The sequence below is a fragment of the Melanerpes formicivorus genome, unplaced genomic scaffold, assembly GCF_026170545.1.
Source record: "Melanerpes formicivorus ecotype bairdi unplaced genomic scaffold, bMelFor1.0.p_v2 SCAF_34, whole genome shotgun sequence".
In the NCBI taxonomy this organism is placed as follows: domain Eukaryota; kingdom Metazoa; phylum Chordata; class Aves; order Piciformes; family Picidae; genus Melanerpes; species Melanerpes formicivorus.
The window spans coordinates 3,297,721-3,312,360 of record NW_027142386.1 but is presented as its reverse complement, the minus strand read 5'-3'; the positions used below and the strand labels follow the sequence as shown (position 1 = coordinate 3,312,360).

Sequence of the window (14,640 nt, the reverse complement as noted above, 5' to 3'; positions counted from 1 at the left end):
ACCCTGGGCTGGTGGGGCTGCAGAGTGGGGGGCGAGACCCCCGTCTAGGTATCTCGTTTAATGGGTAGCACCCCCCCGCTCCCGCCCCCACCCCGGAGCTCCTTATGCTGGGATGGGGCTGCCCAGACACCTTCTTTCCCTCCCCTTTCCCCCAGGGGTCCCTGTTTAACGGGCAGCCCCCCCCGGGACCTCCGAAGGCTTGGGGAGGAGGCACAGGATGCTTAAAAGAAGCAGGATTTGATGGGGAGGGGGCTGCTGATGGGTGACCCCAGATGCCCTTGTGTTGGGGACAAACCCGGATTTTACTCCCTCGGTATGAGGGGTCCTGGTCCTGGAGCTGCTGCTGGCCCCCAGCCCAGGGTTGGGGCGGGGAGGGGAGGGGGGACGTCTCGATGTGGCTGAGGGTCCCCAGCACTGACCAGCCCCCTCCCCAAGCCCGCTTGGCTTTCATGCCGTGGCCACCTGGGCTGGGTGGTTGGTGGCCAAGGATGCCCAAGGAGCTCTGTGTGGGGTGCAGATTGGGGGTGGGGGCAGCCGTGGTCCCATGCCCAGGTCAGGGTGGCACAGGATGTGGTCCCTGGGCGGGGGGGGGGGGGGGGCTGGCAGGAGGTGGGTGCGATGCCAGCCCGCAGGGAAGTGGCTCCCCAGGCTACGGCCAGCGAGTCACCAAGCCACGAGGTGTGTGTTTGGAGATGCCACCTCCTCCACGTGCTGTGGGGGCAGAGGTTGGCACCTAGCACCCAGCCTTGGCACCAGCACCCGGCCAGGCACCCAGGATTGCTCCAGCAGGGGATACCGGCGGGGCCAAGCCTTCCTCCCCGGCCTGTGCTGTGCCTCCTGCCGCCACCCCCAACAGGTCCTGCCGGTCCCCGCTGGCCGTGGGCGACTCCGTGGGCAGCTCCCGGCCCGGTGCCGTCTCCTTTCGCACCGGCTCCGGGGCTGGCATGGTGCTGGAGAGGGCCAAGGCCGAGCTCTGGCGCTGGGGCAAGCGGCTGGGCTACTCCTTGCTGCTGCTGCTCTACTGGGGCTGGCCAGAGTGCCTCACCCCCTCCTTGCCTTGCAGGCTGCTCTTCGGGATGCTCTACCCTGCCTACGCCTCCTACAAGGCTGTCAAGAGCAAAAACATCCGGGAATACGTGAGTGGGGGGCCGGGGGCAGCTCCTTATCCCCCTGCAGCTCTGACTCCCTCCCCCCCGGGGCTCCAGCTCCTTCCCCAGGCTCCTTTCCCTCACTCCCCCCCGGGGCTCCAGCTCCTTCCCCAGGCTCCTTTCCCTCACTCTCCCCCCCGAGGATCCAGCTCCTTCCCCAGGCTCCTTTCCCTCACTCCCCCCCAGGCTCCAGCTCCTTCCCCAGGCTCCTTTCCCTCACTCTCCCCCCCCGAGGATCCAGCTCCTTCCCCAGGCTCCTTTCCCCTCACTCCCCCCCCAGGGCTCCAGCTCCTTCCTCGGGCTCCTTTCCCTCACTCTCCCCCCCCCCGGGGCTCCAGCTCCTTCCCCAGGCTCCTTTCCCTCCCTCCCTCCCAAGGCACCGGCTCCTTCCTCAGGCTGTTTTCCCTTCCTCCCCCCCCCGGGGCTCCAGCTCCTTCCCCAGGCTCCTTTCCCTCCCTCCCCCCCAGGGCTCTGTCTCCTTCCCCAGGCTCCTTTCCCTCGCTCCCCCCCCAGGGCTCCAGCTCCTTTCTCTCCCCCCCGGGGCTCCAGCTCTTTCCCCAGGCCCTTTTCCTCCATCCCCGGGGCTCCACCTCCTTCCCTAGAGCTTTGACACCTTCTCTGGGCTCCAGCTCTTTCCCCTCCCTGGGGCTCTGACACCTTCCTCAGCTTCCAGCTCCTTCCCTGACCTATCCCCAGGGGCTCCACCCTCTTTTCCTGGGGGGCTCCAGCTCCGTTCCCTGCAGCTCCACCTCCTTCCCCCTGTGCAGCCCCAGGGCTGATGGAGTCCCCTGCTCCCCCAGGTCCGCTGGATGATGTACTGGATTGTCTTTGCCCTCTTCATGGCCATGGAGACCATCACTGACCTCCTCATCTCCTGGTGAGCCTCTGGTGTGGGCACTGCTGCTGCAGCCAGTATGGCTGTCAGGGTTCTCCATGCCCTGGGGACCCCAATTTTCCCCCTTTCTCCTTCAGGTTTCCCTTCTGCTATGAGCTTAGGATGCTCTGTTGGGGTTCTCCATGTCCTGCTCCTCCCAGTATTCCTCTTCTCCATCAGGTTCCTCTTCTACTATGAGATTAAGATGCTCTGTTGAGGTCTCCATGTCCTGGGCCCCCCAGTTTTCCCCCTTTCTCCAAGTTTCCTTTCTACTGTGAGATGAAGATGCTCTGTTGGGGTTCTCCATGCCCCAGGGACCCCAATTTTCCTCTTCTCCATCAGGTTTCTCCTCTACTATGAGCTTAGGATGCTCTGTTGGGGTTCTCTGTGCCCTGGGGACCCCAGTTTTCCTCTCCTCCTTAAGGTTTCTCTTCTACTACGAGATGAAGATGCTCTGTTGGGGTTCTCCATGCCCTGGGGCCCCCATTTCCCCCCCTTTCTCCCTCAGGTTCCCCTTCTACTACGAGCTGAAGATGGCCTTTGTCCTCTGGCTGCTCTCCCCCCTACACGCGCGGGGCCAGCCTGCTCTACCGCAAGTTCGTGCACCCCACCCTGTCCTCCAGGGAGAAGGTAACAGAGCTTTGCCTGGCTTTGGCTTTGGGAGGGACCTCGGGTGGGAGCCCATCCTGCTGAGCAGGACCCTGAGGTTCCCCCACGGCCTGGTTGTGTGGCAGGAGATCGACAGCTACATCATCCAGACCAAGGAGCGTGGCTACCAGGCCATGGTGAGCTTCGGCAGGAGGGGACTCAACTTGGCAGCCACAGCTGCAGTCCAGGCAGCCACCAAGGTACCAGGATGCTCCACAGCCCTGAGGAGGCTTCAGCACCCTCTTAGGGATCACACCCAGGCTGGGCAGAGGTGAAGCTCACAGGAAGTTTCCAGCAGGGCAAGTGCAGGGTCCTGCACCCCAGGGAGGAACAACCTCCTGCAGCAGGACAGGGGAGGGAGGACCTGCTGGGGAGCAGCTCCAGGGAGAGGGAGCTGAGAGTGCTGGGGGGAGAACAAGGTCACCATGAGCCAGCAAAGAGTCCTCATGGCCAGTGGTGTCCTGGGGGATGTGAAGAGAGTGGCCTGCAGGTTGAGGGAGGCTCTCCTGTCCCTCTGCTCCACCCTGGGGGAGGCCACAGCTGCAGTCCTGGCTCCATTCCTGGGCTCCTCACTTCAAGAGGGGCAGAAAACTGCTGGAGAGAGTCCAGGGGAGGCTCCAAAGATGCTGAGGGGCCCTGGAGCAGCTCTGTGAGGAGCAAAGGTTGAGAGGCCTGGAGAGGAGCAGCCCCAGAGGGGAGCTGAGCAATGCTCAGCAAGAGCTAAAGGAGCTGTGGGGAGCAGGGGGCTGGGGCCAGACTCTGCCCAGTGGTGCCCAGGGACAGGGCAAGAGGCAAGGGGCACAAACTGGCACCCAGGAGGTTCCATGAGGAGAAACTTCTTTATTGTGAGGGTGCTGGAGGCCTGGAGCAGGCTGCCCAGAGAGATTGTGGAGTCTCCTTGTGTGGAGAGCTTCCAACCCCCCCTGGGCACTGTGCTGCTGGGCAGGGTGCTGGGGGTGCCCTGCTGGGGCAGGGGGGGCTTGGGCTGGGTGAGCTCTGCTGGGGGTGCCCTGCTGGGGCAGGGGGCTTGGGCTGGCTGAGCTCTGCAGTGGGTGCCCTGCTGGGGCAGGGGTCTTGGGCTGGCTGAGCTCTGCTGGGGGGGCCCTGCTGGGGCAGGGGGGGCTTGGGCTGGCTGAGCTCTGCTGGGGGTGCCCTGCTGGGGCAGGGGTCTTGGGCTGGGTGAGCTCTGCTGGGGGTGCCCTGCTGGGGCAGGGGGGGCTTGGGCTGGGTGAGCTCTGCTGTGGGTACCCTGCTGGGGCAGGGGGCTTGGGCTGGCTGAGCTCTGCTGGGGGGTGCCCTGCTGGGGCAGGGGGGCTTGGGCTGGCTGAGCTCTGCTGGGGGTTGCTCTGAACTTCAGAGGTCCAACTCCCTCCACGCTGGGAGGAGTCAGGGAAGGAACTTTCACCCCACTTTGGCTGCCAGGGGAAGGGGGGTCTCGGGTCAGAGCCCTGCCTGGTGAGACTGTGCTGCCCCTATTGGGGTCCCCTCCACCCTCTCTCTGTGTCCCCCACAGAGCCAGGGCGCTCTGGCCGGGCGCCTGCGCAGCTTCAGCATGCAGGACCTGCGCTCCCTCCCCGACCAGACCCCCCCTGCACTACCGGGAGCCTCTCTACCTGGAGGAGCAGGAGGACCACAGACAGCTGCTGGGTGAGCTGGGGAAAAGGGGAGCAATGGGCCTGGGGGGCCTGAAGTGATGCCTCCTGGTGCTGGGAACTGGAGGGGGTGTCCTCCTCGCCCCCAGCCTTCGGCGCGGCCTCGGGCGGGCGGGCGGTGCGAGAGCGAGACGGAGGAGGAGGAGCTCTGGTCAGACTCTCCAGGCTCTTCTGAGCCTCCCCCCTGGAGCAGGGACCCCAGACCCCCCTCCCGCAGCCAGAGCCTGCGTGTGCCCAAGAAGAAGCCAGCAAGCAAAGAGGGTACCAGGCTGGGGGGGGCGGTGGGGAGCGTGTTTGGGTCAAGCTGCCCAGGGCGCGGTGGTGGAGTCCCCATCCCTGGGGGGGGTCTCTAGGCCTTGCCCCTCCCTCTTGCTTTCCACCCCCAAGCCTTGAGAGGATGGAAAGAAATGGCCTCAGGTGACCCCAGGGGAGGTTGAGGATGGAGATGAGGAAGAATCTCTGCCCCTGGAAGGTCATCCAGGCTGCCCAGGGCGGTGGTGGAGTCCCCATCCCTGGGGGGGGGGTCTCTGAGCTGTGGTGCTGAGGGCCATGGCTTGGTGGTGCCCTGGCAGTGCTGGGTTAAGGCTTGGGCTCTGTCGTAAAGGCTCTTGTAAGGTGTCCTCAGGCCAAGAGGAAATGGCCTCAGGTGACCCCAGGGGAGGTTTAGGTTGGACAGCAGAAGAAAACTTCTCCCCTGGAAGGCTTCCCAAAGCCTGGCCCAGGCTGCCCCAGGCCGGGGGGCTGAAGCCCCAATCCCTGGAGGGGTTGCAGGGCTGTGGTGCTGAGGGCTAATGGCTTAGCCCCTCTGCCCCCAGCCCTTTGGGGGGGGGGGGTTGGGCTTGGCTGATCCTCAAGGGCTTGGCCACCCGACCCCAGCCCCTGGCTCCCTGTGCAGGGCTCCTCCCGGCCCCCTGCGCAGCCGCAGCAGGAGGAAGGCTCCGGCGGAGGACAGCTGACAGCCCCCGGGGGCAGCCTCCACCTCCTCGGCCAGGACTTGCACCTCCACTTTGCTGCTGCACCACCACGGGGGAGGGGGAATCCCACCTCCCTCCCTCCCTCCCTCCCTGCCTGTGGGGGAGGGGGTTTCCCCCCTCCTCAACCTTGACTGACACTGTAAATACCTTCTGACTCCGGGACCCCCCTGCAGCGGGGCTGGCGCTGGCGTCTCTCTCCCCTGGGGTCCAACTCCCCCCTCCTCAATCTCCTGCCTCCCTCCCCCCCATCAACTTACAGGCTCCAAACTCCTCCTGCCATGATGCCTTACCCCCCTCCCCCCCCAGCATCCCTTTGCCAGGGCTGGGGGAGGGGGGACCTGGGGGGGGGGGGATTTGTGCCTTGTCCCCATCTGAAGCCAAAGACACAGCCCCTGGCCAAGACCACCCCCCTCCCTCCCCCCCCTGAAAAGCTGCAGGCTGCCTCCCCCTCACCCCAAATACTTGAACCTGGGGGGCTCTCTGCCCCACACTATGTTGGTTTTAACATTCTCCCCCCCTCCCCCCCCCCCCAAAATTTGGGGGGAGGGAAGGGGTTATCAAAAATAAAGGTGTAGAGTTGGGCTTTATTCAGCCTGCCAGAAGTTGCCCTTGGGGCTGCAATTGTCCCTCTGGGGGCCCTGGGCTTGTGGGGAGGGGTCTCTGTGGGGGTCCCTGGGACTAGGGGGGAGGGTCTCTGGGGCGGCAGGCCTGAGGGGAGGGTCCCTGTGGTGTCCCTGGGGCTGGGGGGGGAGGGTCCCTCTGCAGTCCCTGAATCTGTGGGGAAGGTCCCTCTGTGGTTGCTGGGGCTGTGGGGAAGGGTCTTTGGGGCTGCTGGGGCTGGGGGGAGGGTCCCTGGGTTTGTAGAGAGTCCCTGTGGGGTCCCTGCATCTGTGGGGAGGGTCCCTCTGTGGTCTCTGGGGCTGTGGGGAAGGGTCTTTGGGGCTGCTGGGGCTGGGGGGAGGGTCCCTCTGGGGTCCCTGCATCTGTGGGGAGGGTCTCTGGGGCTGCATGGCCGAGGAGGGGGGTCCCTGTGCTGTCCCTGGGGCTGGGGGGGGAGGGTCCCTCTGCAGTCCCTGAATCTGTGGGGAAGGTCTCTCTGTGGTTCCTGAGGCTGTGGGAAGAGTCTCTGGGGCTGTAGGGCTGAGAGGGAGGGTCCCTGGGTTTGTAGAGAGTCCCTCTGGGGTCCCTGCATCTGTGGGGAGGGTCCCTCTGTGGTCGCTGGGGCTGTGGGGAGGGTCTCTGGGGCTGTGGGGAGGGTGTTCTGGGGCCCCTGAAGCTGTGGGAAGGGTCCCTCCGGGGTCCCTGCATCTGTGGGGAGGGTCTCTGGGGCTGCATGGCTGAGGGGAGAGTCCCTCTGGGGTCCCTGAGGCTGTTGGGGGGTGGGAGGGTCCTGGGGGCAGAGCAAGACTTGAGGGTTCTGGGTGGGGGTGGGGGGTTCTGGGGTGCAATGGCCTCATCTCCACCCCCACCCCCCTCTCCCCCCTGCAGTAGCTGTGTCCCCCACGGTGTGGCAGCAGCCACTGCGACCCTGTTGGCACACCAAGGACCCCATGCCAGGGCTGCAGGCAGCTGTGTGCCCCTCCTGGCCCCCAGCCCTGGCTTGTCCCTGCCAGGGGCAAGCTGCCTGCACCCTGCCAGGGCTCCCCAGTCCCACCCTGGGGGAGGTGGGGGTCGGGGGAGGCCTCATCTCCTTTTGCTCCTTCTCTTAGGCACTCTGTCCCCAGGGGGTGAGGACACAGGGCCCAAAGCTTCTGCAGGGGCAAGCAGGGTGGCACAAGGTGACAACCCTCCCGGCACTGCCCCTGGGAGCCCTCCTGTCCCCTGGTACCCTTCTCTCTGGCACCAATCCCCTTGTGCCCAATCCTCCTTTGCCCTCTCCCCTCAGGCCACCTTTATTTTTAGCCCCTGGCTGCTTCTCTGCCCTTGGAAGGGGATGGGGATGGAGAACATGGAGGGGGTAGGGGGTGGGTGTGTGTGTGTGTGGGTCTTCTCAGGGCATGGAGAGAGTCTGCCCCCACCCAGGGGTGGTAGAAGGGGGCAGGGAGGGGGTGCTGGGGGCAGCTTAAGTGGAGGTGGTAGGGATTAGCCACAGCAAATTGTCTCAGAGATGATTACTTAAAGCAGTGGAGAAGGAAGGGGCTGGGGGGGGGGACAGCACAAGGCCCCTGGGGGGTGCCCATAATCCAGCCCCCTCCCACCCCCCCCAATCCGCTTAGGGAAAGAGGTTCTTGCAAGGATACAGCCCCAGGAGGCTGCTGGAGGTGCTGAGCTGGGTGCTGGGCTGCAGTCAGGATGGGTGGAAGGAGGCTGGGAGCTGAGGTGGGAGCCAGGGCGGAGGTTCGGCGCTGGCCACCCCCCAGGGGCTGGAGGAGTTTGCCTGGGGGAAAACTGAGGCTGCAGCAGCTTCTGAGGGGGGGAAAGCCTGGGGAGAGCTGGGCAGAGGTGAACTTCATCAAGCTCCAGCAGGGCAAGTGCAGGGTCCTGCACCCAGGGAGGAAGAGCCTCCTGCAGCAGGGCAGGTTGGAGGTTCAGCATTGGACACCCCCAGGGGCTGGAGAAGTTTGCCTGGGGGAAACTGAGGCACAAGATGCAGCAGCTTCTGAGGGGAGGAAAGCCTGGGGAGAGCTGAACTTCATCAAGCTCCAGCAGGGCAAGTGCAGGGTCCTGCATCCGGGGAGGAAGAGCCTCCTGCAGCAGGGCAGATGAGGGAAAGGGGAAGACCTGCCAGGGAGCAGCTCCAGGGAGAAGGAGCTGAGAGTGCTGGGGGACAGCTGCCTGACCAGGAGCCTGACCAGCAGCCTGACCAGGAGCCAGCAGTGTGGCCAAGAAGGTGTCCTGGGGGGCATCAAGAAGAGTGTGGCCAGCAGGGCAAGGGAGGTTCTGCTCCCCCTCTGCTCTGCCCTGCTGAGGTCACAGCTGCAGTCCTGGCTCCAGTTCCGGGCTCCCCAGTTCCACACAGGGAACTGCTGGAGGCTGGGAAGATGCTGAGGAGCCCTGGAGCAGCTCTGGGAGGAGCAAAGGCTGAGAGCCTGCAGAGCAGCCCCAGAGGGGAGCTGAGCAATGCTCAGCAAGAGCTAAAGGAGCTGTGGGGGGCAAGAGGCTGGGGCCAGGCTCTGCCCAGTGGTGCCCAGGGGCAGCACAAGGGGCAAGGGGCACAAAGTGGCAGCCAGGAGGAGAAAGTTGTTTGGTGTGAGGGTGCTGGAGGCCTGGAGCAGGCTGCCCAGAGAGGTTGTGGAGTCTCCTGGTGTGGAGAGCTTCCAGCCCCCCTTGGGCACTGTGCTGTGGGTGCCCTGCTGGGGCAGGGGGCTTGGAGTGGCTGATCCCCAGAGCTCCCTTCCCAACCCCATCCCTGCTGGCATTCAGGGGCAGGAGTTTGCAGCCCCTGCCCCCCTGCCAACCTGCTGTGCTCTTCCCCCAGGGGGAGCAGCCCCAGGAGGGGCCAGGGGGTGCCCTGGGCTGGGGCAGGCTGGGTGCCCTGCCAGGTGCCAGCGCTGAGCCCAGCTGTGTCAGCTCGCAGGGCTGTGCCAGGCTGCACTCAGCAAAGCTCTAATCTCCTACAGCTGGCACAGCCCCAGCCTGGCAATTAAGTGCCTGTGACCTGAGCTTGCCCAGCTCAGCTCCAGGGAGACCTCAGTGGAGTCTTGCAGGAGAAGTGGGCACAGCTCTGGGGTTGGTTTTTATTGCAGCAGGGTTTCTGGTGCCAGGCTGAGGGCTGACAGCCCTTGGGACGTGGCACTGCCTGCTCCTGCAGGGCAGCAGCCCAGAGGTGGCATGAGCTGGCACCTTGGCACCACCACAGCTCAGTTTCCTGGGGGTGCCATGGCCTTGGTGCCCAGTGCTGGTTCCAACCTTCCCCCCTCCAGGATGCTCTGGGATCTGTCACTCATTAACAGGATCTGCCCCCAGCCCCCCCCAGGCACCTGCTGGCTGCCCTGGGTGCCATTCCCACCCCTTGGCATCCTCCTGCCAGGTCCCACTGCCCTACCCCATGCCCACACTGGTAGCACTGAGTGACCTCCACCTTCCTCCCTGCCCCTCTGACCCCAACTGGGAGTCCATCAGGGTGAGGTGGGCAGGATGCTGATGCCATCCTCATGCTGCCCTCCCTCTCCTGCATGCCCCTGTGCTGCTGCTAGGTGCCAACTGTCCTACCCCATGCCCACACTGGTAGCACTGAGTGACCTCCACCTCCCTCCCTGCCCCTGTCACCCTGACTGGGACTCCATCAAGGTGAGGTGGGCAGGATGCTGATGCCATCCTCATGCTGCCCTCCCCCTCCTGCATGCCCCTGTGCTGCTGCCAGGTGCCACCTTCCCCCCGCCCCCCATCATGCCCACACTGGTAGCACTGAGTGACCTCCACCTCCTTCCCTGCCCCTTTCACCCCAACTTGGAGTCCATCAAGGTGAGGTGGGCAGGATGCTGATGCCACCCTCATGCTGCCCTCTCTCTCCTGCATGCCTCTGTGCTGCTGCCAGGTGCCAACTGCCCTACCCCTTGCCCACACTGGTAGCAGTGGGCAACCCCCCCTCAGTCCCACATGCCCCCCACCTCCTTCCCTGCCCCTTTCACCCCAACTTGGAGTCCATCAGGGTGAGGTGGGCAGGATGCTGATGCCATCCTCATGCTGCCCTCCCCCTCCTGCATGCCTCTGTGCTGCTGCCAGGTGCCACCTTCCCCACCCCATGCCCACACTGGTGGCACTGAGTGACCTCCACCTCCCTCCCTGCCCCTCTCACCCCAACTGGGAGTCCATCAAGGTGAGGTGGGCAGGATACTGATGCCATCCTCATGCTGCCCTCCCTCTCCTGCATGCCCCTGTGCTGCTGCCAGGTGCCACCTTCCCCCCCCCCCCATGCCCCCACTGGTGGCACTGAGTGACCTCCACCTCCTTCCCTGCCCCTTTCACCCCAACTTGGAGTCCATCAAGGTGAGGTGGGCAGGATGCTGATGCCATCCTCATGCTGCCCTCCCTCTCCTGCATGCCCCTGTGCTGCTGCTAGGTGCCAACTGTCCTACCCCATGCCCACACTGGTAGCACTGAGTGACCTCCACCTCCCTCCCTGCCCCTGTCACCCTGACTGGGACTCCATCAAGGTGAGGTGGGCAGGATGCTGATGCCATCCTCATGCTGCCCTCCCCCTCCTGCATGCCCCTGTGCTGCTGCCAGGTGCCACCTTCCCCCCGCCCCCCATCATGCCCACACTGGTAGCACTGAGTGACCTCCACCTCCTTCCCTGCCCCTTTCACCCCAACTTGGAGTCCATCAAGGTGAGGTGGGCAGGATGCTGATGCCACCCTCATGCTGCCCTCTCTCTCCTGCATGCCTCTGTGCTGCTGCCAGGTGCCAACTGCCCTACCCCTTGCCCACACTGGTAGCAGTGGGCAACCCCCCCTCAGTCCCACATGCCCCCCACCTCCTTCCCTGCCCCTTTCACCCCAACTTGGAGTCCATCAGGGTGAGGTGGGCAGGATGCTGATGCCATCCTCATGCTGCCCTCCCCCTCCTGCATGCCTCTGTGCTGCTGCCAGGTGCCACCTTCCCCACCCCATGCCCACACTGGTGGCACTGAGTGACCTCCACCTCCCTCCCTGCCCCTCTCACCCCAACTGGGAGTCCATCAAGGTGAGGTGGGCAGGATACTGATGCCATCCTCATGCTGCCCTCCCTCTCCTGCATGCCCCTGTGCTGCTGCCAGGTGCCACCTTCCCCCCCCCCCATGCCCCCACTGGTGGCACTGAGTGACCTCCACCTCCCTCCCTGCCCCTTTCACCCCGCCTGGGAGCTGCCACCGTGATGGAGGTGGGGTGGAGCTTGGGGGGGGGGCTGGTCAGGGTGTGCCCTGCTCCTTGTGCCCTCCCTGCAGCATCCTGCAGCCTGAGTCAGCTGGTGGAGGCAGGAGCCATGTGAGGCTGGGCACACATGGCACAGCTCGTTGTATTTTTAGCAGATGGTATCAAAAGCATAATTATGGCTGTTGTTTAAATGCAGCCTCTTTCTTCCCCCCCCGGTCTTCCTCCCCTCCCCCCCCCCCTCCGTTTTGCCAGCCCCAGGGAGCTGCTTTCAGCTGCCTCCTGCTTCAGAGGGGAGGGGCAAGGAGCAAAGATGCTGAGCCGCTGGCAGAATGGTGCCCGTGGGCAAAGGGGTTGGCTGGGGAGGGGTTGAGGTCTTCTTCCTCCCCCCCTCCCCTCTCCTCCTGCTGGCATCACCTGGCAGGTAAGAGGAGTTTTGGCCTCTGTGCTGGGGTGGGGGAGGAGGGGACCCCCCCTCCCCCCGAGCACCTCTCTGGCCTCCCCCACCCCAGCCTTGTGTGTCCTCAAACTGCTTCCCCTGCGCTGCCAGCCCGCCCCTGGCGCTGAGGAAGAGGAGGGTGAGAGTGAGGAGGAAGAGGAGGGTGAGGGTAGTGAAGGGAAAAGAGGGTGAGGAAGATGATGTCAAGGAGGATGAGGGTGAGGAGGAGCAGGAGGAGGAAGAGGAGGGTGAGGAGGAAGAGGAGGGGAAGGGGGAGGAGGGTGAGGGCAAAGATTGTGAGGAAGAGGATGTGAAGGAGAGTGATGATGAGGAAGAGGAGGGTGAGGAAGAGCAGGATGAGGAAGAGGATGGTGAGGAGGAGGAGGAAGAGGATGGTGAGGGTAGTGAGGGCAAAGATAGTGAAGAAGATGATGTCAGAGTGATGATGAAGAGGAGGGTGAGGATGGTGAGGAAGAGGAGAGTGAAGGTGGGGATGGTGAGGAGGAGGAAGGGGAAGACCGAGGAAGAGGAGGGTGAGGAGATTGAGGGAGAGGAGGGCAAGGAGGAAGAGGAAGGCGAGCAGGGGAGGGCCGCTGGAGGTGCCCGGGAGTGTGGGAGGACCCTGGGCTGAAGGATGCTGCGTCCCACCCCGCCCCCACCTCCGCCTTCCACAGCCGCCTGTCCCCACCCCTCCCCCCCGGGCCCCGGCTGTCCCCAGCCAGCCTCTGCCTGCGCTGGCACCCAGGACGATGCTGGCACCCAGGACGATGCCAGCTCCGTGTCCCGGGGCTGGAGCCACGTCCCTGCTGTGACACCAGCAGCATTTTGGGGACCACACCTTGAGGGGGGTGGGGGGAGAAGAGCCAGATCCTGAGGACCCCCCAGCACCACGGGGCGGAGGGTAGAGGGGCTGCCCCGTCCCGCTGCCTGGCTCTGCCCCATCCCGCCGCCTGGCTCTGCCCCATCCCGCTGCCAGCTCGCTCCTCCCCATGGCTGACCGGTGGGAGGGAGGCTTGGGGTGGGGGTATGAGATCCCCGACCCCCCACTTCCCCTCCGCGCCCCGCGGGGTGCCGCCGGGTGGGTGCTGTGGGGCGAGCCGGCAGCTGCCCGCCCGGCGCGCAGGTGGCACAGGGGCTGCCACTGTCCCTGGCTCCCGTCCTAAGGCTTTGGCCCCGGGGACGACCTTTTAATGACATCAAAGTCTTTGGAGCCGGTTCGCTGGCGCTGAGCTGGGTAAACAGCGGCCCCGGGGGGCTGGGGAGGAGGAGCTGAGGCCGGGGGGGTGGCACAGCACCCTTGGCACGCCGCGCCCCTGCGCTTGGGGGAGCGCCAGGATGCCTCTTCCTGCCCCCGGGAGGAGAAGGAAGGATGCAGGGAAAAGGAGCAGCTCCCCGCCCCGGGCAGGGCTGGCACCGCAGGGGGGCACCGCAGGAGGTGGGTTGGCAGTGGCTTGGCCCTTGGTCCCCATCCCAGGTTTCACCCTGAGGGCGTCTGGGAGGATCCCAAGGGAACTGTGGGCAGCCAGAGGTCCCCAGGGGTGGGCTCTGTCCTCTCTCCTGATGAGGATCAGCCCCTGGGCCACCTCCTCACCCCACTTCTGCCTTCCCCTTCAGGCCATCTGGGAGGATCCCAAGGGAACCCTCAGCACCCAGAGCCAGCCAGGCCAGGGGGTTGTCCCTGACTGGCCATCTCCTCACCATCCTCTTCCTCTCTGCCACCCTCCCCCTGCCATCCTCCCCCTGCCATCCTCCACCTGCCATCCTCCCCCTGCCATCCTCTCCCTCACTCTCCCTCCTCTCAACTTGAGGGCCTCTGGGAGGCTCCCAGGAGCATCCCAAGGGACTGCTGAGCATCCCCAGCCAGCCAGGGCAAGGCTTTAGAAGGGCACTGGGGGTGTCAAAGTGCAAGCCCCTGCCCCCCCCTGCCCTCCAGCCCGGGGAAAGCTGCCAGCCTCTCCTTGGCAGCCAATCCAATGGGATTAGTGAGGCTCTCACTCACCTCCCTGGGAGGAAAGCAGGAGATTAAGGCTGGGAGCAAACGTCCAGCCCTGTGGTGGCTGCTGCCAGTGAGGTGACTTCTCCTGCCACCACGACCCTGGGGCTGGAAGGGAGAACAGAGGCTGGAGAGAAGAGGGGCTGGAAGTGAGGGCAGGACTGGAGGGTAGAAGAAGAGGGGCTGGAGAAGAGGAGCAAGGCTGAAAGGGGGAAGAAGAGAGGCTGGAGGAGAGGACAAGGACTGAGGAGGAGAAGAAGAGGGGCTGGAAGTGAGGGCAGGAGCAGAGGGGGGAGAAGAAGAGGGGCTGGAGGTGAGGACAAGGACTGAAGAGGAGAAGAAGAGGGGCTGGAAGTGAGGGCAGGAGCAGAGGGGGGAGAAGAAGAGGGGCTGGAGGAGAGGACAAGGACTGAAGAGGAGAAGAAGAGGGGCTGGAAGTGAGGGCAGGAGCAGAGGGGGGAGAAGAAGAGGGGCTGGAAGTGAGGACAGGGGCTAGAGGGGAGGAGAGGGGCTGGAGGGGAGAAGAAGTGGGGCTGGAAGTGGGGCCAGGGACTGGTGAGGAGAAGAAGAGAGGCTGGAGGTGAGGACAGGGGCTGGAGATGAGGACAGGGGCTGGAGGGGAGAAGAAGAGGGGCTAGAGGGAATAAGAGGGACTAGAGGGGAGATGCAGAAGGACTGGAGGAGAGGATGGGGGCTGGAGAAGAGAAGAGTGGATAGAGGGAGTAAGAGGGGCTGGAAGTGAGGACAGGGACTAAGAGGGGCAAGAGGGTAGAAAAAGAGGGGCTAGAAGTGAGGAGAGGACAGAGGCTGGAGAGACTAAGAGGGACTGGAAGTGAGAACGGGGGCTGGAGGGGAGGGCAGAGGCTGGAGGGGAGAAGAAGAGGGGCTAGAGGGAATAAGAGGGGCTGGAAGTGAGGGCAGGGACTGAAGGGGAGTTGAGGGGCTAGAGGGAAGAAAAAGAGGGGCTGGAAGTGAGGAGGGGAGAAGAGGACCGGGGCTGGAGGGGAGAAGAAGAGGGGCTGGAGGAGAGGGGAGAAGGACGGAAGGCAAAGGAAGAGGGGGCTGGAGGTGAGGCCGGGGGGGGGGGGGGGGGGGGGGGGAAGGGGGGGAGGTTCAGGAG

The 14,640-nt window shown here is 64.8% G+C and overlaps 1 protein-coding gene across 1 annotated transcript; it reads left to right on the top strand.

Moving 5' to 3' along the window:
* The first annotated feature begins 618 nt into the window (after positions 1-618).
* On the top strand, positions 619-5,898 carry REEP4 (receptor accessory protein 4). The gene is given in 10 exon segments (XM_068156148.1): positions 619-725; positions 857-1,136; positions 1,949-2,025; positions 2,531-2,582; positions 2,584-2,652; positions 2,757-2,870; positions 4,184-4,255; positions 4,257-4,311; positions 4,416-4,584; positions 5,220-5,898. Coding segments are annotated over 10 exon segments (1,203 nt in total). The 3' UTR covers positions 5,428-5,898.
* The last annotated feature ends 8,742 nt before the right edge of the window (positions 5,899-14,640 follow it).